The sequence below is a fragment of the Spea bombifrons genome, chromosome 1 (genome assembly GCF_027358695.1).
Source record: "Spea bombifrons isolate aSpeBom1 chromosome 1, aSpeBom1.2.pri, whole genome shotgun sequence".
In the NCBI taxonomy this organism is placed as follows: Eukaryota; Metazoa; Chordata; class Amphibia; order Anura; family Pelobatidae; genus Spea; species Spea bombifrons.
The window spans coordinates 108,744,290-108,766,022 of NC_071087.1; the positions used below are offsets into that span (position 1 = coordinate 108,744,290).

Sequence of the window (21,733 nt, forward strand, 5' to 3'; positions counted from 1 at the left end):
TGAATCTATTGTCTTGAATCCAATCTGCTGCTCATTGCAACCCTGTTTATTCCTCAAGGTATCGGGCAATAGCTTAATATATTAACTACCTCTAAAAATAAATGTGCTAATTTATTATAGGCTTCTCTGCTGAATACTTAACAAATCCTCTAATTTTGTCTAACGCTAGGGTATCTCCTTTCAGGTACTCGACATGCCGTTTGCAAACTTTTTTTTGGATTTGCTAAAGAGGAGAGTGCATAATACATGTCATACAACACCAATTGTCTGTTAAGACTGTCTTTCAAATGTGTTGAAATCTGCCCCACTACAAAACTGGGCTACTTGTAGGGGCTTGCACCACGGGCAAAAAGCTACCTTCCCCTGTAAGCACATCAATAAGATCATGAGTGTATGTGACATTGTCGCATTGGGCTAATACAACAGGATTCAGTTACTAACGACAGTCAAAGCACGGTTGGAACAATACCATTTTTATGTAGGCCTTTTGTTATAGCTGTATACTTTAAAGATATCAGAGTATCGCATATAGATGTATTGTATCTAGAGAATCTAGAGAATGCTTTCGCAGTTCTTCTCTGGTAGCCTTAGGTTAAAAATTCAATATCTGAAACTATTTCACCTCAGTTACTTCATTTTCCACATGCTTATGGTTTTCATAAGCAATATGAACTACCATTCCTTCTGCTCTTGGGAGGTTTAACAGCCAGTGGTGTGTCGGCTGAATTATGGTTGCCAATGCCTGTGAAATGCCAGGGTAAACTTGACGGCTGCATATAAAGGAAGAAGTACCCAGAAAGACCAAAGTATAATAAGCTGCATTCTTCCAAGCTGATATATTTGCCTGTGCTTTGTAGTCTATTAGATTAAATTCAGGTGTTCCATAAAGCTTGTGGTATTCACTTTCACACTTTACTGTTCTTTATGAAGCACCAACACTGGTAGCTTTCGCCAACAAACAGGCTTGTACTGTACATTATCATCATCTTTTATTTATATAGCGCATGATCATGAACCTTTTCCCTTATTGAAAAAAAGCGATCAACAATTCAAACCTGTGTATCTAGTTCACTGCCAATAAAATGATTAGTCTTATGTTATTTGAATTTCCTGATTACTGATTCGTATAATTAAAAAAGGTAAGGTCAGGTCAGGTCTCCTCTATTATTGATTGTTGTCTACTGCTCAGATAGATAGCAGGTATCCAGAACACGGGTGAATGTAGGGGAAGCTTTTCCATTAAGGGCTTTTTAGCTGAAATTGACCACATGTTTAAGAGGTCCTTTGAACTTAGCGAACAAGAGAGGTCTCAAACAGAACTCACACAAGAAATAGAGACTTTACCCTATGTGAACGAATGGGCCAAAAGCAAAGCCACTTAACTTGCCCTTGGTTGGGGAGACCTAAGGTTATTCTGCACATGTTCTGCCATCTTGGCATAAAACAGCTCAAGTTAACATATAAATGGCTTTACTTGGCAGGGTTAAAATTCAAATGAAGAGTCAATTGCAAAGAAAAAAACTTTCAAAAGGTTAATTATGATATTTGTCAAGTTTAAAATGAAACAAGAAGGTTTTTAATTATACAAATTTTGATATGTAGCTTTATTTGGTTCTCAGAATGTAAAAGTGGGAACCAATATCACATTTCTTATAAGCCATGACATTTTTGAAACACGAGAAAAAAAAACTCCTGCTCAAAAATAGTTTGTGCAGAGAGTTAACAAAAAGAGGTAAACATGGAAATGTGTAGGATTCAGCAAATACTGGAAGCCATTACCACTAAGGTACAGGCGGGACCTAAATTAGTTGTTAGTTATGTGGATGCAGCACCTTGCTACCTAGGTGTGGAGGGAAAGTAAAAGAAAAGAAAGCACAACACATATTAATGAAAAGGTACACTATAGTGCTTGGCTGATAAATACCTCTGCTCTTGCACATTCAGAAAGGCATACTTAACTCCATCACATCCTAAGTATTTTCCTAAGATCCGTTATTTAGTATGAAATATAGAATTTAAAATAAACCAAAACTTTAACCCAATACTAAAATCGCATGCTGCAACTTGTGTAGAGGCATCAAACTCAAGGGCCACTAAAGTAATTTCTGTAATTACTTCCTTTGAACAAAAGTGATTTAAACGGTTACAACAATTTTTATGAGATACCAGTGCTTAAGATAGGATACTCTAAAACTAAGGCTGGGTTAGTTCTGCAATACATGGAAATCTCATACACCAATACAGGAACCTGTGCATCAGGGTCTCTAAAACACACGTTTTCAAATGTGACAAGTTAATGAAATACCGTGATTTTTTTTGCGATGTATCCACAATTCCAGATACAGTTCTATATCTGTAATCATAGACACATCACAAAAACACCAGGGTATTTCATTAGATGCATTGTTAGACACCTTTTGTCCACTATTTTGTTTGCCAAAGTCAGTTAACTTTTTGTATACTTTTATTTTGTATTTTTTCTCTATCACAACTAAGCTCACACTAACACATTCCAATTCTCAAAGCCCACGGCTAACGTTGACAATAAATAAAAGATACAAATGATTCTGCATTTCTTACAGATTGTAAAATACTTTGTATTGTTCAGTAAGCAACCGTGTTTTGATCAGCTGCTTTGAATTCACCTTGGCAGAACTTCCGGCTTGCCAAAATGACTACAATAGTTCTACAATTTAACCAAAACATTTCTTATTAATTGTAAACCCAGCGATCTGGTCTATAGTGCAATGACAGATAGGTAGTCAGATTAATCGGTGCACATAAGAATATCCAGACATTTTCACACCTGCAGATGCACTCATCATAATAGGAGGAAGTACAGACCTGGGAGTTTGGCTGGAATCCAGTGTGAGGAGTAGAATGCTTCTGGAGGTTCTCCAGCATCAGAGCCTGAAAGGATCAAGAACAAAACGTGACTTTTAGTTCTGCTGCATGAAAATACCAAAAGCAGACAATATTCTTCTGCCCAGCCAGTACTATGATTTTATGGGTTATTAGGTTAAAAACAGATAACTACTCGGTCTTTTGAAGTTACTTTAAAAGTGACATTCCAGCCAGGCTGACCACATCTCCTGGCACATCTCCTGGCACTGGCTTGGGTTTGATCAGACCCCTGCGCTCATAGCGATCCCGCTGATCTCAACGAGGGCGCTTTCTGCCATTGACTGGCTGCTTCAGTGGCAAGAATGGTCAGACCACCGAGGAGGACAGCGACTGCAGCTGCAGTTTCTATGTCAGGCAAGTGTCTTATTTTAGTTTCTGATGCATATTAAAGTATCTCAGTTTTGTTCAATACAAATTCTTTTTTACACAGTAACAGTCTCTGTTGATTGCACACAATGTATTTTTTTTAATATACTTTACAAAATTAAAGCATCTGAAGGATAATTGGCCCACTTTTGAAAGAAGGGGATTTTGTGCATTCCACAGCATGCCTGGGAATATCCACTAGGATTTCGTATAACATGTAATCATGTCCCGACTCAAATTTTAATAGACCAACAAGAGGTCTGGTTCCACCACCACCGTGGACCTCACTCCTAATGCTGTGCGGGGCTGGATGATGGTCACTCTCTGTGTATGCCATAATGCTAATTGTCACCCTCCCCTAATGTAACAGCGGTATGCAGTCGTCTAGTGCTCTATAAAATGTACAGTCTGCATACATTATATATGCGAGTGAGAGGTTCCTCTTTTCACAAGATCTTTAAGATTTATTCTAGTCACCAATTCCTAGCCTTTTCCACCAGCACTATAGGAGAGTTACAAAAGGAAAAAAAGCCAAGGACAAGGAGGTAATTACATAGGTTTCCTCCATGGACTAAAACAAAAAGCACATGTAAGTAGATTAATAAAGCTCATAAAACTAACATCGCATGCTAGCTTTCAGAGCATATCGCAATATAACTACACCATCTGGATTGCCTCACTGCAGCCTCCATCGACTCCCTTGCAGGTGTCAAGAAGTAATGCTCTGCATAAACTAACAGTGAATCCTAAAGCCGAATCCCCCAAAGCATCCGTCACTAGAGTCCCAAGCTAACTGGAAGCATCAGCACAAGCCCTGCGCATCAGGAGCTTCATGAAATGGGTTTCTATGGCTGAGCAGCTGCACTTAAGCTGAAGATCACTATGTGCAATACCAAGCACCTGCTGGAGCGGTGTAAAGCTCATCGCCACTGGACTCCGGAGCAGAGGAAACGTGTTCTCTGGAGTGGTCCATCAGCATTTTTTCAGGGTTTGGGAAATATACTCTTTCAGTGAAGGGTAATATAAATGCGACAGCTAACTTTGTGGTCCCAGTTTGCAGAAGGCTCTTTCCTGTTTCAGCATGACTGTCCCAGTCCATAAAGACATGGTTTGATTAGGGTGAAGGAACTCACGTGACCTGCACAGAGCCCTCACCTTAACTCCCCTGAACATGTTTGGGGTGAACTGTAAAATATCGCACCACTGACAACAGCGACAGCCCTCAGGTCCATGTATTGGAGCAAACTGAGCTGCGAGCCACATTGCTGTCAATACTAACCTACATTACTGCATATGCCACAGTATTTTATGCTCAAAGGAAAAAAATATTCTATGGGTCTTCCCCTTTAAGTAACTCTCTGGTAGAAATAATACTCTGCGGTGCTCGTGCGACATTCCAGAATGTATTTACCCTGGGGGCGCAAAAATGGGAGTATCCCAAAAAGATCAAGAACCGGTGTATTTACTCACATACTGCCCTGCTTCATGAATGTGGGGGAGGCCTGGCTTCAAAGCACCAATTTGTGAGACTCTAGAATAACGTTAAACTTGCTTTTGTGTATTGATAAACCATAGTTTTCTTCCCTTTCTTCTGTTTTAAAAGAACATTTTAAAGGATGAACACATCCAGAATACTTCTACCGATGATAGTGACCTAGGCAGATCAAATGCCCCGAACATAAATAACCAAAATACAGCAGTTCAAGAAAATCAAAGCAATGTTTTCTCAGGTCAAGGTAATTACAGTATTTCTAACGTGCAGTAACAGTGCTTAAACCGGAACTCCCATCACAACGTACAATATATTTTTTTCCCTTACTTTTAAATTTAACAAGAATTCTCCTCATCTACCCCTAATCCTCTGGCCCTCTCCAACTTCTACCCTTACATCCTGGAAGCCTCCAAGAGCTTGGAACACTACAGCAAATACATCACACACACAATGTAGTATCAGACGCAATCTTGTATATACACATGCCACGAATGAAGTCCAATATGGCCTTATTCAAAGCAATACGCACATGGGGCATCAGACGTCAGTGGAGGATAGCGCCTGGTTCGGTCCAAAACATGGCTGGGAAAGGCGATGTTAAAGCACTGAAGAAGGTACATTAACCAGGCTTTGCACACAGAGGAAACCAAGAAGCAGGGACATCCATTTAAAGTTTCAGGTAAGATTTCCAGCTTAAAGCCTCACCTACAACATTCCTGCTAGGGGCACATTACCAAGTTCTACACAACTACAACACCAAATTGCACTTCAATTCATACAATAGCCAAGTGGCCCTCCCCTACATGCATTTGCCTCCTTCCCTGATCCCCGGCCACTAAGTTGGTATATTCACCTCAGTCAGCTCCAGCACCTCCTATAAGAGGGGTGCCAATTTATGTGTATGTTCCTATGGGTTAAAGAATACATATTAAAGTATTTTAATATGCATTATTTGTTGATGAGGCTGCCTGGGACGCTATACTTTCCCTTTAATTGTGTCAAATTATCACTCACTCATATTTTTTGCCTGGAACACTAAGCTATCATGTGACACAAAAGCAAACACTGTTTTTGTTTGATTAAGCCTTATGACAAAAATAAAATGCCTATATGCCACTAGGGTTTGTGTGCAATTAATGTGGAATGACACCTTTAAGATATAAGCCTCCTGGTGGAAGGGACAGCCTCACAATGGATGCATTTGGAATGTGTGACATAAAATGCACTATATAAAACTCAAATTCAGCTTTAGAAAATAAGTTCTGGTAGTATTCCATGTCAATATTCCACTGTATGACGTCATGTGCCTGCACTGGCAAGTGACCATAACCAACTCAAAAGACATTTAGTATCGTTGCCTTTAGTGAGACAAGAAGCTGGGACTGTAACATTTTATGGGCATTGTTTTCGGATACCAGCACCACCCAAAACAAAGACAAAAATGTTACTGGGAGAGGCATCCGTTATCTTTTTCCAGGTATCTGTGACACAAGCTTTACTGATTTTAAGTTCAATGAGGAGGGTTGCTTGTCAGAGATGGGGCTGGCTGGCGAGCGACCAGTATCTGCGCAGCGTTACCGCACAAGACCAAACATCTCCTGCAACCCAGTCAGCTGTGGTAGGGAAACGGCGCAGATGCAGAGAGGGAATTCTAATGAATCGCTCCAAACATTTGCATGGGAACAGAAATGTTAACTGGCCTGGGTGTCCCTTTAAATTCTACATACATAGGTGCATCGGGTATTTATATAAATCTGCTTCCCATCAGGTTCAGTGCCGGAGCTCCAAGTAAGCCTTCTGTTGTGTTATTTCCCACATTGGTTTACAACTTTAAAACCTGCGCACACACCTATCCAGCAGGGAATTTGGGAATGCACACTCCCTTAAATTTAATCTATACCCGATAAGGGTTTGTTTATTGATTATCCCATAATAATCACGTTGACCTGGTTTGTCTATTCTTTGCAAAAACTTTCTGAGCCATGTTTACATTTTAACGTTTTTGAGGATTATCTCCCTTAAAGACTGGAAACAATGATTTTAAGAAAGATCATGTAGTATGTTTTATACTAATTGCTGCTTAGTGTTATGAAGCATTCCTGGGGTCCTCATACCCAATATATCGGTTTGTCACACCCCTTGAATATATGTAGCGGATGAAGCACTGGAAATTGTTGGCATGTTGTGAATTATAACAGCATGCAATCAATAGCAGACAAGCAGGGTACATCGGTACAAGTTGTCTTACAACATATTGTGTATTTCTAACAAGCTAGAGCCACAGTTACTTCACAGATGAGGGAAACATGTTTATCTACCAAAATTATGTGTGGATTGGAAGTAAGTAAACACCTCACATCCAATATTAGTATTTAGATAGCTATGGAACACAGCCATTCTGGTCCATCAAAAGAGCCTTGACCATCATACTGACCGAAAAAGGTCTACCATTTAAAGTCAGATCTAAAGGAAGATTCTTGAGGTCTTGAAAGCTTTCGTGATTCTATTTTTTTTTTCTACAGGGGTTTTCAAAAACAACAATAACTGAATAATGTGAAGGAGAATACAACACTCAAGCTTCACAGAAAAACAGCATTCATAAGCCCTACCACCAGCCATGCATTTCATCCTGTAAATACAGTCCAGACTTGGCTACTGCTGCTCAAGGGTCACATAATACAGATTGCCGTCAATCATACAATGAACTTTTAAACAAAACTTTGAAAACAGAAAGGCTGGCAGAGCCTTTTGGATTGCCCTCATCGTGTGTGTGTGTGTGGGGGGGGTTCAACACCGTGTAGCTCACTGTCAAGTTCATACTACAGAGTGCAGTAAACATAGCATGGCACAAGTCACGTGACACGAGCGGTACCTAAACTGGGCAAAGAATCGGGAACTACAGTTAAACAGCGGGGTGTACATGCTTTCTAGACTAATCTCATTGAAGAATATTAACTTGTGTCAGATCGGGATCAACTCATTACAAGAAAGATGATCCCGAAAAGAACTTAAATAGGAAAATTACAGCGCTGCAGAATCTGATGGTGCTATATAATTTAAACTAATAATAATCATAAAAAAGGGGATCTTAAGGTCATCTTATCAGCTTTACCTTTGTCAAGCGGTACGGAAAGCTACCAAGCCATGCCAACTGTAGCGATTACTGGAATAAAAACTAACAATGAGTTTGAAAATACAAATTCAAAGCCATGTCATTCTGCATTTGCCAAGTTATTATGAAATGAGCAACGGAAAGGCTCATTAGATCACCCGGACAACACTCCATCGGTAACCGTGTGCACACCAAATGCAAAACAACTGAAATGAAAATATATAGGTTCTCAAAAAGCAATTTCTATAAGAAGCTCGCTGGTGAATGTGCTTTTGCACAGTGTACAAACAATGTAACCCAATCGACAACATGGGAGCAAGTATGAGTCACACACATGGTTTCACCTGTTTATTGTGAGGCTTCTCCCTCATCCCCATAAAACACTAAACATGACACCCTTCTGCTTGTAGCACCGAGGGAGGGTGACCAGGGATAAGTGGAAGCAGCTTAACGCTTATAATTGCTCGTACTCGTAGGAGAGGGGGAAGGGGGCACGGGAACACAGGAATCGTATCTATATTGCAACATATCGTCTACACTGAAGCTTCGTAAACCGATCGTACCGAATGAAACGAGTTAAGTGTACATCTGCAAGCAGCACAGTGCAAAAAAACTTCCAAGTTTCCAGAGAAAACCAGAAGGCCTCAAACTGCAGGCAGTCACCGGCAGCGCACCGTACTATTAAAACGCAGTTAGTCTTATAAACCGATAACTCTTGAAAAATACACAACACACAGGGATAAGTTATTTTCGCTGTACGTGTTTATTTATACACAAAATAGATTAGCTCCCACGGTGGCCCATAAACCCTCGAAGCGCGTACACTAACATGGGGGCGGAGCGTGCTGCTCGGAGACGCGCGCGTGCCCGTGTCACGAACGCAAAGTGGGAAAGGGCGCGAAGCCTACCCTCCCCTAAGTAACTGCGCATGCTCTACGCCGAGCGTTAGCTAACCGCACACGCGCACTAATCTCCAGCGCATGCGTGGTGCCGCTCAACCGATAGGAAGAGGAGGGGGCGGCGGGAGCGCGCGGGGAGGTTGTTGTGGGGAGTGCGCGTTTCCGCGGCCTGTGCCGTTATACTGCGGCGTGGAGGTACAGGCAGTTTGCTAACTTACCCCCTTAAGTCGCTTCATGAGTGCGCTCTTTTGGCCGCTTTTCGCTAGCCCTCGCTCCTCCAGTGCCGCCCTCAAGTCTGTAACCCGAAGGCTGTCAAGCGGTCTCCCGTCCAGCGTTACGTCCTCCAGCTCCGCCATGATCCGTGTCTCGAATCCCCACTAATTGGGGCAAAAGAAGGAGACACCGGCCGCGGGGCGCTAGACGACCGAACTCGGCCGATTCCGCTGCGTGACGTCAGCCTCGGGCACTTCCGCCTCTATGTTCGGATAGTGTCGGAAAACCTCTTCTTCTTCCGCCTCTTTCCTGTAACGTCACATTCGTAAACTCTAGTGAAGCCCCGCCTACCTTGAGCTTTCCGCTGTCGTCTGGTCGTGTTTTTCCGGATCACTAGAACTGTGTGCGTTTGGAGGCACCTAGTGGAGCTCTTTGGAACTGCAGTCATTTATCGAATAACCCCAAAACCCAGGATTTTTTAAGGTAATTCAGTCACTTGCATTCATTAGCTGAGTGAGTTACAGTGAAACGCAAGGCTGCATGTTTTGCAATGTTTTTATTTGTGGAATACATCATGCAAGCAGACCTGTCTCCCACACATCTTTTGTCTCTAATTCGCTTTTTTCTTAAATGTCTGGTTTGCTGCAGTTGTGTTAAGTTTCATAGGTAACTTTATTACTGTAACTGAATTCCCCTTTTAATCAACCACCATTTGGAGGGGGGGGTACTTTCCACAAAGTGGCATTTCTGAGGGAAAACACATACCTTTTGACAGTTTTTGACTTTGCTTTGATTGCTATCTTCTGTAGCTTAAATAATACAAATATTTGACACTGCATGAAGTTATTTTTTGCTACTGGTCTGGTTCTTTATGTTCTAGAACAGTCCATTGGCTCAGTTGAGCCAGGTATAACAGAATAGATAGAAGTATCCACCGCTGTCTACATGGCTTTTGTTTTCACATATTAAAAGAGCCTTCTGTTTGTTGCAGATGACATCGGAGGAGAATAACCCAATCTCGTATATACCTGCTCAAGAAATGCGCTGTGTTCTGCATTGGTTTTCTGGCTGGTCAGAGGGACAACGCAATCGTTTTATGGAGGATCTGCTTTGCAAGGCTGTGCCGGGGAAGCTGTGTCTTCTCCTGGAAGGGCTGGGCTCCCTGCAGCTCAATGCGCCCCCACCCAGCCTCTTCCAGTGTCAGATGAAGCTCTGGGATCAATGGTTCCAGAGTTGGGATGAGGATGAGAGGAATGAATTTTTGCACCGCCTAGAGCAACACGATCCAGCTTTTGTTGCAAAGTTCTACCATGAAGTGGCTGGAACTGCAGGCAAGGACTAAGGAAATAGTAGCCCAGGAAGGAACATGTCAACTAGTAGTTGGGTGAAAAAGGTGGTTGTCATGAAAGATACACCAGTAAGCATCTCACCACATACTGCTGGGTGGAGTTGTTGGCTGGTTTGATATCAGATATATAATTTTGTTATGGAACAACCCTTTAAAATTTAATAAAAATTTTAAAGCTTTAATAAGGTTGTCATCACAAAATCAAATTCCAAATGATACTAAAATGCCTGTACAATGCTTTTGACATCTTTAAACAGTGAGTGAATCCGGCCTGTAGTATCCAGGGATATATTACATTTATGGAAAATGTTTACCTTGCTATTTTGTCCTTAGGCCTCAGATACAGTACAGAAAATGTCTTATTGCCAATTATAAGAATATACGGTAGTTGAAAAGGTTACTTTCCTCTGTCACACTGCATGTGCAGCAAATCCTCCATCGTGCTGTCTATGGTAAGGGAGTGCTCCTTCTATATTCTCTTGGGATTGATTCCTCACTCTCATTGACTGTGTTCTGTGTCTTCTCCATGCAATGATGAGAATCAGGCATATAGAAATCAGAGCACTTAAGGAGCCCCAGATGAGGGGAGTATTTGTAACATCTGTTGGTTGGGGTGTGGGACAACCATACTCCAAAAACCTGCAGATACCAAAGGAACAAGGATCCATTATAGTGATTACACAGAACAAGAATCGATTTCTACAAGGTGGCAAAGGTGGGCCGTATTTCGTTTTAAATCGAATTGATTGCAAAGAAATGTAAGACGAGTTGGGTGGATGAGATTGCACATATCTAACCTGATGAGTACTGTTGAAAATTGGGGTGAGTTATAGGTAATCTGCGTAGTGCCAGGATGGGCCAGTTTGAGGAAAGCCAAATGAAAGTCTGTCTCAGCGTCTTGTCCAGGGCAGTCACTGGACTGCCGTGCTGTTATGGTGAAAGAAAAGTCTGTATTGTTCTGTGGAATGATATGCAAGGAACATCTACAAAATAAAAAACAAAACAGAAATAAGGCTATCTTTCCCAATTTAACAAAGTCAGTGCCTGCAGACAAAGGGGTTATTTATGGGGTGGGGGAAGAAAGCTGTTCTTGTTCAGTGTTTCAAAAGACGTATGACTATATCAACTAATGGAATTTTCCTACTAAATTAATTTAGTTGCCATGGTGATAAGATCACTTGTAATAACTTAAACCAGGACTGCATTTTATACTTAACACCTTAAGTGAGCTATTGGACCTCATTTTAACTAGATATCGTATAGTGTTTCATCCTACCCAGGGATTTTTATGTTCTAGACATTTAAACTATACTCAAGTGCTCTTTTTAACATTACTGAAAAAAGTATTCTGAATTCTAATACACAAAATACACCATCAATCTAATTTGGCTTTGAATAATAAGCCGTAAATAATAATAATAATAAAAAATGTGTTTAGTGTTTAACAAGGTGGGAACTATCAGTCAATATATATATATATATATATACTCCTTCCATTCATATAAATGTGTTTGCCATCTCTATATATATTATGATTACAAATACTAAAAAGATTAAGGTTTAGTCAACATGAACGTTATGCCTTTAAGCGAGATACGTGCATCAGTGCTTGCTGTTACTGGGTGCTTCCTGGCAACAGAGGCAGTCCCGTGGAAACCAGTAGCAACGTCCCAGGTCACATGATCAGCGTTAAGTGTCATTACTCTGAATGCAAGGCGGGGAGCGAATGAGAGTTCTTTGCTTTGATATTTGGTTTTAAGGTGGGGTAGGTTGTGGGATTATTGAGAGGGATTAGTTTTGGGTATACAAAAATACCCACCCTCTTCTTTTGCCTAAACAATTTTAGAAGATAGAACAAAGGTTTTTTTAACAAAAAAAGTTCTCCTGCTGTTTCTCTATTTTTCATACTAAATGATGGACCAAATATATAAATATGGTGTCTGATAAAAGCCCTTTTATTTTTTTTGGGGGAAAAAGTTGTTTGGGGTGAAATATGACCTCTGTCGATGGATTCAAGAGGGTTATATAGATTGCATTTTTATCTTTAGACCACCATGAGCTGTACTGTATATGGTAAGTAATTTTTATAGCGAGGAGAATTACTGCCCTCCTTAACGTTGGTATATAAGCAGTTTTCTTATACGCTTCTGCTAGGTCTACCTTCATTGTTATAGGTGCAGGTATATAGGTACAAATAAATCTATTTTATTTTCCTTACTGAAGTTGTATGTTAAGATTAGTGTGTGCTTTTCTTTTTAATGCAGTCACGCAGCCTTTCTCTATAAAACTATACAGCTTTGTTATAATCTTTTGATTAAATCTTTTCATTTTCTATGAGCCTCCCTTTTTTTCCTCTTACTGTTTGATATATACTTTGTAAGGGCCCTGAGAATACTATTTTCATGTATTGTGTGCTGAAGACTCACCTCTGCATGCCTGCATTTTGAGCAATGACTCCCAGAACCTCTTCCTGTAGAATCATTGTCTTGTCTAGGCTCCATTGTTTTCCTTTTCCAACAGTCACCTGAACCCTAACTGCAACGCCTTCTTCAGTGGGAAAGATGGTGCCCTCTTTGGAGACCATAGTGGAGATTGGTGTGGAGCTAACTGTTGACGTTGTTAAATGATCAAATCCCATGCAGAGTCGTTCAGATGGGCACAGTATTAAGCCCTCAAAGCCTGCCACCTGTGGATGGAATAATAAACTATGTAATATGATTCCTCAGTTTAGTGTTTTTCAGTTCCAATAATACCATAGGTACTTCTGTGAAAATGAGACCCTGTTCAGTGAAGAAAAAGGTGCATTGATAAACAGGCATGCCATCTGTACCACTAATATAATCTAGATTCCAAAGCAGGTTAAAATAGTGAATAGTAATTCGTGCTTTGAGCTATCCTACGTAATTTACCTGTATCCGTGCTCCGGGTGGGCAGTCTGTCCACTCTGATCCCTGAACTTTGACCTGGAAACTATTTGGAGCCAGACAACGATGCAGATAACAGTGACCTTTCACCTTGGTCTGGAGTTGGACCTGAAACCATAAGCCAAATGCCTGCTAAGCATTTATTGGTGCCATTGTGTTGCTCTAAGTAACTGTTGCAATGCTTTGTCATATTATTCTAACAGGATAATACAACAAACAATAGTTTTAGTCAACTCACCTCTTTCGTTAGGTTTGAGAAGAAGCAACGGCTCTGGTGGCCATATATCTCCCCTGGTTCCTCATTTTCTTGTTTAATCCAGCACTCGCCCTATAATAGTTGTTAATATCAAAACAGTATATTTGGATTATTACATTGTGGTGTAAAAATTTCTAATTACTTACTAAATCTTAAAATAACTTTTAGGATTTAAATGCATAATTTAAGGACTGCAGTGAAAAATAGTTAATGTATATACCGTAATAATGCAAAGTAAAGAATGTCTGATTTCCACACAAATGCTTACCCCACTTGGGAGTGGTTTGTAGATCCGGCATCCGTCTAGAAATGAGTCAGTGGAGCAGATGCCTTTGTCCAAATGTAGGTGATGGCAGCCAATATCACTGAGATGTTACAAAAAATGTTAAAATTGCCTTGCAGGATTACAATATTGGCCAGTATGTCAGCACATACCTTCCTGTGCAGAAGAATCCAGTGGACGTGTCATTGCATGTAGAGGGGAGACCAAAGTATAGCCCAGCCCCTGCAAATGAGAAAATCATTTCAATTTCATTTAAATTAGGGGGAAGTTGCGGTTCCGTTGTATTCTCTTAGCCAGAACATTCAGTAAAGGAAAAAGATATTTGATCCCCTGGTGATTTTGTACGTTTGCCCACTGACAAAGACATGACCGGTCTATAATTTTAATGGTAGGTTTATTTGAACAGTGAGAGACAGAATAACAACAAAAAATACAAAATAATGCATTTCAAATAAACTATAAATTGATTTGCATTTTACAAAAAATGTACATGGGGAGGTCTATAACTCTGTAAGATTCTGTTGGAGATTAACAGTACTTTAAGCTCATAAGGATCCTCTTACCTTTGCCCCACAAAAGTTGATCATTGGTGTTTGTACTGACTTCATACCATCCCATGTCTTTGAAGGCAGCCAGAGTAATGATGTCTAGGTGTGTGAGGTGAGGGGGGCTTAGAGAAGCTGTGAGGATGGACCCTTGCAGGAGCCGTGATTCCCAGTGTGAGGAGGCAGATAAAGGAAAGTCCTGCAATATTAAATTGATGTTAGCAATCATACCCTAGTAGCATATTTTAATATTATACCAAAGAGCACAGAGCAACATAGTAAATTCATGTAACAGCCCTTACCTTGTATTCCCAAAGCCTGTTTTTATGCTTATATTTGGTGCTCAATACATTTATGTATACCTTCAACAATTCCCCAAGTAAGATTTACACACCACCCCTTATTGACTGATACAAATACATCATTAATAACCTTATTCTCAAGTGGGGCACCCACAGGTCCAGCTCCTAGGTGTTCTCCCATTTTCTGCATAACTGTTGGAGTGTAGATGCGATGGTGACCATACTCGTCTGTATTTGCAACTCTAGACCGAAAAGAGCAGGTGTCTCCTGTGTTGGGGAGGGGGTAGAGAGAAGACAGGCAATGGGTCAAACTTTTGGATTATGAGTGCAATAATAAGATGCCAATGATCAGGCAGGAGAGGTCTCAGGGAGGGTCTACCAGAGGTAGGGAAGGTGGATTTTGCAACAGCAGTCTTACCTGTTTCATAAAGGCTGCAGTCAATCCAATGAGCAAAAAGACTTCTGGAGAATCCAAGAGCATGGAGTAGCTCATGTAGGGACACCTATTATTAAAAAAAAGATACTGACATACTAGATGATGGTGCACTTAACCACTAGGCTGTAATAGAGGAAAGATGACTAAGGGATCTCACCTGCACAACGAGACTGTGCTGATACTCTCCCTCCTTTAGATGCTCCGGACAAAAGACAATAACTCCAGCAAGTGGCCGCCCAGAATGGTCCAGCTGACAGTAGGAGGCATAAGCGACTACTGATGTCTTGGAGACAATGACATTGGCATGGTAAGTTTCCTGTGTCACACACATATACAACTGCACTTGGATATTTGCACCAAAATGGTCTATTCACTAAAGGAAGAGTTGTGGCTTCAAAGGGACACTACAGCCATCATATGCTCTTTAATGGCATTCACATTTTAGTGCTCCTTTCAGATTTCCATGTTGTCCCTCTTGCAAAGACATGGAGAGATTCTGCTGAATTTTCCTGGAGTGAAACAGACTATGTTTTACTTTTTAGTAAATGTTTTCTAAATAATTTATTATGCCTTATTTTCTGAGACTCATGTTGCTTCACTCCCTCACATCACTATTAATGTTGAAGGGCCATAAATTGAAGGCCTGGCCCTGTATAATAGATAATTTTATGCGTGGGGAGACTTTGTAAAAAAGCTCTTCCTGCGGCAAAGACTTATTGGGATGGGCTTTTATAATGTGTACTAAAGGTTATACAAGTACATATACAATAACAGCTCTGAGATGAATTATACACCAAATATTGTGTACTAAAGGATATTTTTGCTGCTATTTATTAAAATTTTGCATCTGGAGAGTTTTTATGTTTGTTTATTTATTTTGTTGTAAATGTATGCATTCACAAAAATGTACATCAATCAGTGTAGACAAGATAGTGAGTGTATTGCATTAGCTTTCACATGCATTCACCACTAGATGGCTGGTTGCATTAAGTCCAGAAGACAAGCCCTTGTGCACAATGGATTCCTGTCTGAATGTATTTACATAAAGGAACTAAAAGAATCAAAGGAAAGGATCCAGTTATCACATAAATGTCCTTTACATTTTTACTTTAGATACCCCAGTGGATAAATGTGGAATTGCAAAAAGCTCAGAAGTGAAAGCTTCAGATGACCCAGTATCTTTAAATTAAAATCGTTGTTAGGGGTTGCTGCCCACTTGCCTCCTTTCCAGTTCTCTGCGTCTCTTTACATCACTAAGAACACTGTAAATTCACCATAATTAAGATAAAGCATTGCCGCTGCTATAGATTTATGTCCATGCTTGAAGTAAATTAAGATTTGGTGTTTTGATGGTTTCCTGATTTGAAGCAATACATCAACAAGGCAATGAAAGAAGACGCAAAGTGAAATGTAATTTTCTCTATGGTAGATTGAGAAATGCGCTGCACAGCTAATTAAGTTGATGTAATCAAATTTAAATATGTGATTACTGGAATTCTAGCACCAACAATGACTGCAATCATCATGCAATTACTTCTGTAACCATGATATATATAAGCCTAGTACTGTAAGCTCGTTTGAGCAGGACCCTCCTCACCTGTTGTTTCTGTAGGTCATCTTGCTTATTTTAAATACTAATTGTTATGTCCTTTGTACAGCGCTGCGGAATTATATGGTGTTATATAAAACAATAAATAATAATATTGGAAGATACAACAGAATTAAATAAAATATATACATTCACATGCTAATTGAAAGGGGAGAATTTTTATCTAAAATTGATTCTTTAAGGACAGAGGAGTCTAACTTTTGAGTGCAAGGCTTGGATTATTGGACTACAAAACATACGTTACTTTGAAAAAAATGGAGGGACAATATTATTGTGGAGAAATCAAATTTTGGAGTATATTTAGATCGATGTGCTTGATAAAGCAGGAATGTGCGTATATGCACATATCCAAGATGAGAAGATAGAACAGAAAGTTGGTTAAAACATGTTCATTCTTGGTCATTACAATTACCATATAATCATGTTTATGATCCTCTAAATAAGTAATGTTGGCAAGAGATCATGTGTAGAAAATCGTATCTGCATCCCCTACGTGCTAGGGGACCGTGTATATAAAGTCTACTTTGCCCTCCACTCCACTCCTTTTCTCTATGTCGTACTATTACTCTGACCTCATTTTAAAATGTGTTTATGATTCCCAAATCACTCATTCCTGTACAGGCATATAGTCTGTGTTTTGAACGATATTGAGAGGCAAAGTTGTCTCGCATATTTTATTGTAGGCATATGCCTGTGAGAAGGTAGCGAAGAATAAAATGAAATATACATTAATCTCTTAAACCATCCATGTTTAATTAATATCGTAAAATGTAATGGTTTAGATTAGCAGCAGACATAGGGTAGCTCCTCCGCAGCTGTTAAACTACCGTATACCCCCCCATAATACAATCTGCCATTCTTTGGCAGTTTAAAGGGCTGCTAAAAAATCAAGGAAGGTTGTACTGTAGCAACAGCTGTAAAGTGACCTGTTACCTAGTATTGGTGAAGTGATGATAATTATACATCAGGTACAATTCCCATGTCTTACTAGAGGCTAGCAAGAAATGCTCTTTCTATGTTTAAGTGTGTTGTATTCCAGTATTATTAGATTCTCAGAATATGTACAAATGCGGCTTTTATGGTCACATAAATAACACATTTTCTTTAAAGTTATGCGCAGAAGCAGCAACTATTGAACATACTGTCTGTGTCTCAGAGGTACCTAGCTGTACAAAGTGTTATATATATCTCTTGAATGCATCAAGAGCTCAGCTAATGTATTTGGGTCCCTAAAGGCTGTTCAGCATTTTCTACATCTGCCGTTTCTACATATACAAACCGTATTATAATAATGTAAATGTTTTCCCCATTGCAGACGATGATATTGCAGATGTTATTGGTTGCGTTTTTAATTTGTCAATGTTAGTGCATTCTCATGAGGTTAACGGTTCCGGCTGTCCAATCAGATTAGTCCCAAAACTTTTCACTTAGTTCACATTTTTCTGTGTACCGATTGCTTTGACTCTGTTTTTTCCACACTGACAAATTTCCATCTCATTGATTTTACATACCTGAGCATCTTCTATTCTCTATAGCGTTTGTTTTTATTCTTATTCTGTGGACCACTTTACAAATACGTATTGCGCACTGGACCCTATCCGAACACACGCTCAATAATATATTTGCCAATTGTTTCTTACCTGTGCTGCACACCTTTCTGTTTGCGCCACCCTCACATACAGCAAGAAGTCTGAATCTGGAACGCCTTCTCCATCTGATGTCACATGACTTGGCTCTTGTCCCAACTCTGGCCACACTTCAAATCCACGCAGGTGGGAGTCCGGTATCTAGAAAATAACATAGTTAAATTCATGACCGGGGTAACCAGGGAACGGGACACATTCTGTTTACATTCAACTTACTGTGACATCAAGGCAGGTTTCTCCACGGTAAGACTTATCCAAAGACCCACACCTTGTAAAGGATTACAGAGTTTAGAGCAAAACATAACTTCATATTAACAAGTTATAAAAAGTTCTTGGATAATATCTTACTTGTTGTAGTTTGGAAGTGTGCTGTTCCGCCAAATAGAATGACAAAATCTCTCAGTATCTCGGTTCAGAAGGAGCGGACCACCCACCCTCCGCACTAAAAAGGCAGACAAATCAACTATTTAAAACTGGACGCTTCTGAAATCTACATCCTGTCAGAGAATCTTTGTCAAGCACAGTATGGCAGTATTTACTAATCATGCACCAACATATTTAAAGTGATTTACTGAATGCTTTTGATGTACCCCTGGGCATCTTTAATCAATGGATTATCAACCAATCTCTTACCTGACAGTATGCTGGAGACAATCTTAGTCACTTCTTTCATCGCCGCCTGAAGTTTTCTGCTCTGTGTTGGGGTGATGAGCGCACTTTCACCTGGAAGATACCAGGGGGTGACCCTAAGAGGAAGACGAGAAACCAGTGGGGCATCACGGGCATGCAGTCTGGAGACATGATGAAAGGAGGCCGGAGGAGACACCACTGTGGTCTCTCTCTGTACAGAATCATGGATGCAGATACAGGAGCAAAAACGTGCGACCACAGATAAGCACAAACTGAAGAGGTAGTGGTGCATGGGAAAGGCAGCCTGAAAACAGGGTGAAAGTAGTCCAGGTGACTAAACAGTGTAAAGTCAGTTTAGGTGCCCGAGAGACAACTATACACTAGAAGTTCTGCTGTTCAAAACTGCAGAGATTAGTAGTTTGTTCAAGAGATGTCACTCATCAGATGATTCCTCATGTCAGACATTCACTCAAACTCAATTATCAATGCACTACCTATCCAAGTACAAAAACACTTCCAGAAACAGCTGGCTGCCACTATCTCCGATACAGAATGAGGAGACCAAGGAGACCGTTGTTAAGTTTGGTTCTGTATCCTAGGAATTTAACGACAAGATGCAGAAAGAGGGGCAGAGAGCGTGAACATGGGGTGGGGGTGCGGGCACAGAGAAGGTGAGCAGCACATGAAAGGGCAGAGAGCGTGAAACAAAGGAGGGACAGAGAACAGAGAAGAAAGCAACAGAAAAGACTGTGAAAGTGTTAATTCAACACATAATACAGACAAAAACATATAGTATGTGCATCAGTCACAATACACGAAATTCCAAGTAGAGCTAAATTATATAAAGTTTAGTTTATATACACTAAATGTGCTGCTTCAAATGTTCGACAACATCATAAGAGTTAAGGCATCTTTTCCACTAATCTGATCTTTATGGCCTTTGTTAGAAATTTGAAGCGTATGTAATATAGTGTGAGGCTGCAAAGTAAAAAAAAAATATTCAGTGATAATATGCACAGCACAGTTATTTAAATAATAAAAATTAAAACCTGTAGAAACAAGGAAGATGTACTGTATATTAAATATGTAGCACACATTCTCTAATCATGAACGGATTGGGCTTACCCAAATTGAATTAGGGAGATGACACTAAATGAGCATTTAAGGTTGAACACTCAGCATGTTATTATTACTTGTATCAGATTAAAAATAAGTACCGGTATATTGGTGTCTTCTTATAGTTATCCGTGTTCCATATAACTCCACAATACGGGAACTGATGCTTTGTCATTTAAAGCTTTACCTTCTGAAGAAGATGACATAGTGGTAAGCTAACTTATTTAGTATCTGCAGCCTGTAAGGCAAAAACCTATGCTAAGTCTGAGGATCCTTTTCATGGGTATTCCAGGAAGATCTTCCCAGTTCACAACTCCCTCTCTTCAATCATCAAGAGAGCCAGGAATAATTTTCCTCTTGATGCAGCATACTTGATGTTTATGTGGCAGAGGCTAAAGTCACTAAGAGAACCATCATTTGGTGGAAGTATCCTCTTATTTTGATGACCCTATGGATCATACTCAGAAGAAACTCTACGGAAATAATTTGCAGCTTAAACGGTTAGTTTAAAGTCTTGTATCGCCTTTGCCTGTGTGGCATGTTCTACAAAATATGGCTATAACAAACAGAGGATGACTGTATGAAGGCTTCAAGTGAGGTGTCCTGAAGAACTTGTCTCCAATTTTATCTTCTGAAGATTTTTTAGTGCGATTCCTCTACTGGACTGTTTATTTCAATGACCGTATGAAAGACAAAAAGGCCATCCATTTTCAGTTGAAGAAAGCAACAAAATTAACTATGACAAATTGGAAATTATTTACTATTTTACCATGTATGCAACTATCTATTTCTTATTGCCCATTATTACACATGGGATAAAGAAGAAGGGGAAGGCTTATTTAGGTTTTATTAAGTTAAGTTAACAACAAAATAACTGGTATGCCAAGACTCCCTTTCTCTTCAATTAGACATGTATGGGTTGTTGAGGTGTTGCAGATAATCTAAATGAGCCATCAACAATAAAGAAAAAATATCCTGAGCAGGGAGCATTGTTACCAGCCATGCCCCGGGCTCTTACCCTATTTGGTGTAAGATTTGTTCTCCAATTTTACATACATTGCACTCTGTTATTATTAACCTCACCTAGTGTATTCTTTCACTTAAAGCACTTTTCCACAAATGGTCAAGAATATACCAAGGTGAAAGAGTTGTAAACAAGCGTGTAAATCTGTTAATAACTATTCATTAACAAGCGAACGAATAACCATTAACAAAATACTTCATTATGTTAAACACACGTTATATATTGATGTGGCCAATAAATCGTAATATTTTAACTTATTTGGATTAATACCTTATTTTTGTTGCCTGTGTTTGAACTTCTGAACATAAATCTCACTTTTTAAGGTCATTGGCTTTCTTGCCAGAAGTATTAACTGATATTATGAAACCTCTTGAATTTGTGAGTGAGTGAATGCGCCTGTCAGATGATATGTAAATTTAGTTTGCATCACTGTTCCCTGAAAACATATTAGGCGTGAATGTCCCCTCAAAAAACACAGGAAAATATTGTTTCGTCAGTTACAGTTACATCTTGTGTGTGATAGGTAATTGTTTCACATTTGCACCTGGGTTTGCGATATGTCCACTAGGTAGCACTGGCTATCCATTTGAATGCAGACTGCTACTGAATGAATTGAAATAATGTGCAT

General features: G+C 39.8%; 3 protein-coding genes across 3 annotated transcripts in view; 1 reads left to right on the forward strand and 2 right to left on the reverse strand.

Annotated features, from left to right (window-relative positions):
• The window catches only part of ACIN1 (apoptotic chromatin condensation inducer 1), a 34,790-nt gene extending 25,517 nt beyond the window's left edge, over positions 1-9,273 (reverse strand). Inside the window, exons 1-2 of the mRNA XM_053468467.1 lie at positions 8,992-9,273; positions 2,845-2,910 (exon numbers count right to left, since the gene is read on the reverse strand). Of these exons, the coding sequence (XP_053324442.1) occupies positions 2,845-2,910; positions 8,992-9,129 (204 nt within the window). The 5' untranslated portion in view covers positions 9,130-9,273. The remainder of the gene's footprint in view (positions 1-2,844; positions 2,911-8,991) is intronic.
• On the forward strand, positions 9,139-10,519 carry C1H14orf119 (chromosome 1 C14orf119 homolog). Its single transcript, XM_053468468.1, has 2 exons — positions 9,139-9,469; positions 9,978-10,519. The coding sequence occupies exon 2, from the start codon at positions 9,978-9,980 to the stop codon at positions 10,326-10,328; it is 351 nt and encodes a 116-aa protein (XP_053324443.1). The 5' UTR covers positions 9,139-9,469; the 3' UTR covers positions 10,329-10,519.
• A 2,236-nt stretch (positions 10,520-12,755) lies between these two features.
• On the reverse strand, positions 12,756-19,257 carry CIROP (ciliated left-right organizer metallopeptidase). The gene is made up of 13 exons (XM_053474349.1): positions 18,969-19,257; positions 18,684-18,777; positions 18,552-18,603; positions 18,330-18,476; positions 15,238-15,363; positions 15,063-15,147; positions 14,775-14,911; positions 14,361-14,541; positions 13,950-14,019; positions 13,783-13,879; positions 13,497-13,586; positions 13,244-13,366; positions 12,756-13,020 (listed from the first exon to the last, which is right to left on the reverse strand). Exons 1-13 carry the CDS (start codon positions 19,255-19,257, stop codon positions 12,757-12,759), a joined length of 1,755 nt encoding a protein of 584 aa, XP_053330324.1. The 3' UTR covers position 12,756.
• Between the last annotated feature and the right edge of the window lie 2,476 nt (positions 19,258-21,733).

What these genes read in the sequence shown, in the direction of transcription:
- CIROP (XM_053474349.1), bottom strand. Translation starts at nt 19,257, where the DNA reads ATGCACCACTACCTCTTCAGTTTGTGCTTATCTGTGGTCGCACGTTTT. An exon ending in CAGAAAGGTGTGCAGCACAG is followed by an intron (nt 15,364 to 18,329) that starts GTAAGAAACAAT and finishes ATTGTCTCCAAG; the next exon opens with ACATCAGTAGTCGCTTATGC. An exon ending in ACAAACCACTCCCAAGTGGG is followed by an intron (nt 13,587 to 13,782) that starts GTAAGCATTTGT and finishes CAACTATTATAG; the next exon opens with GGCGAGTGCTGGATTAAACA.
- C1H14orf119 (XM_053468468.1), top strand. Translation starts at nt 9,978, where the DNA reads ATGACATCGGAGGAGAATAACCCAATCTCGTATATACCTGCTCAAGAA.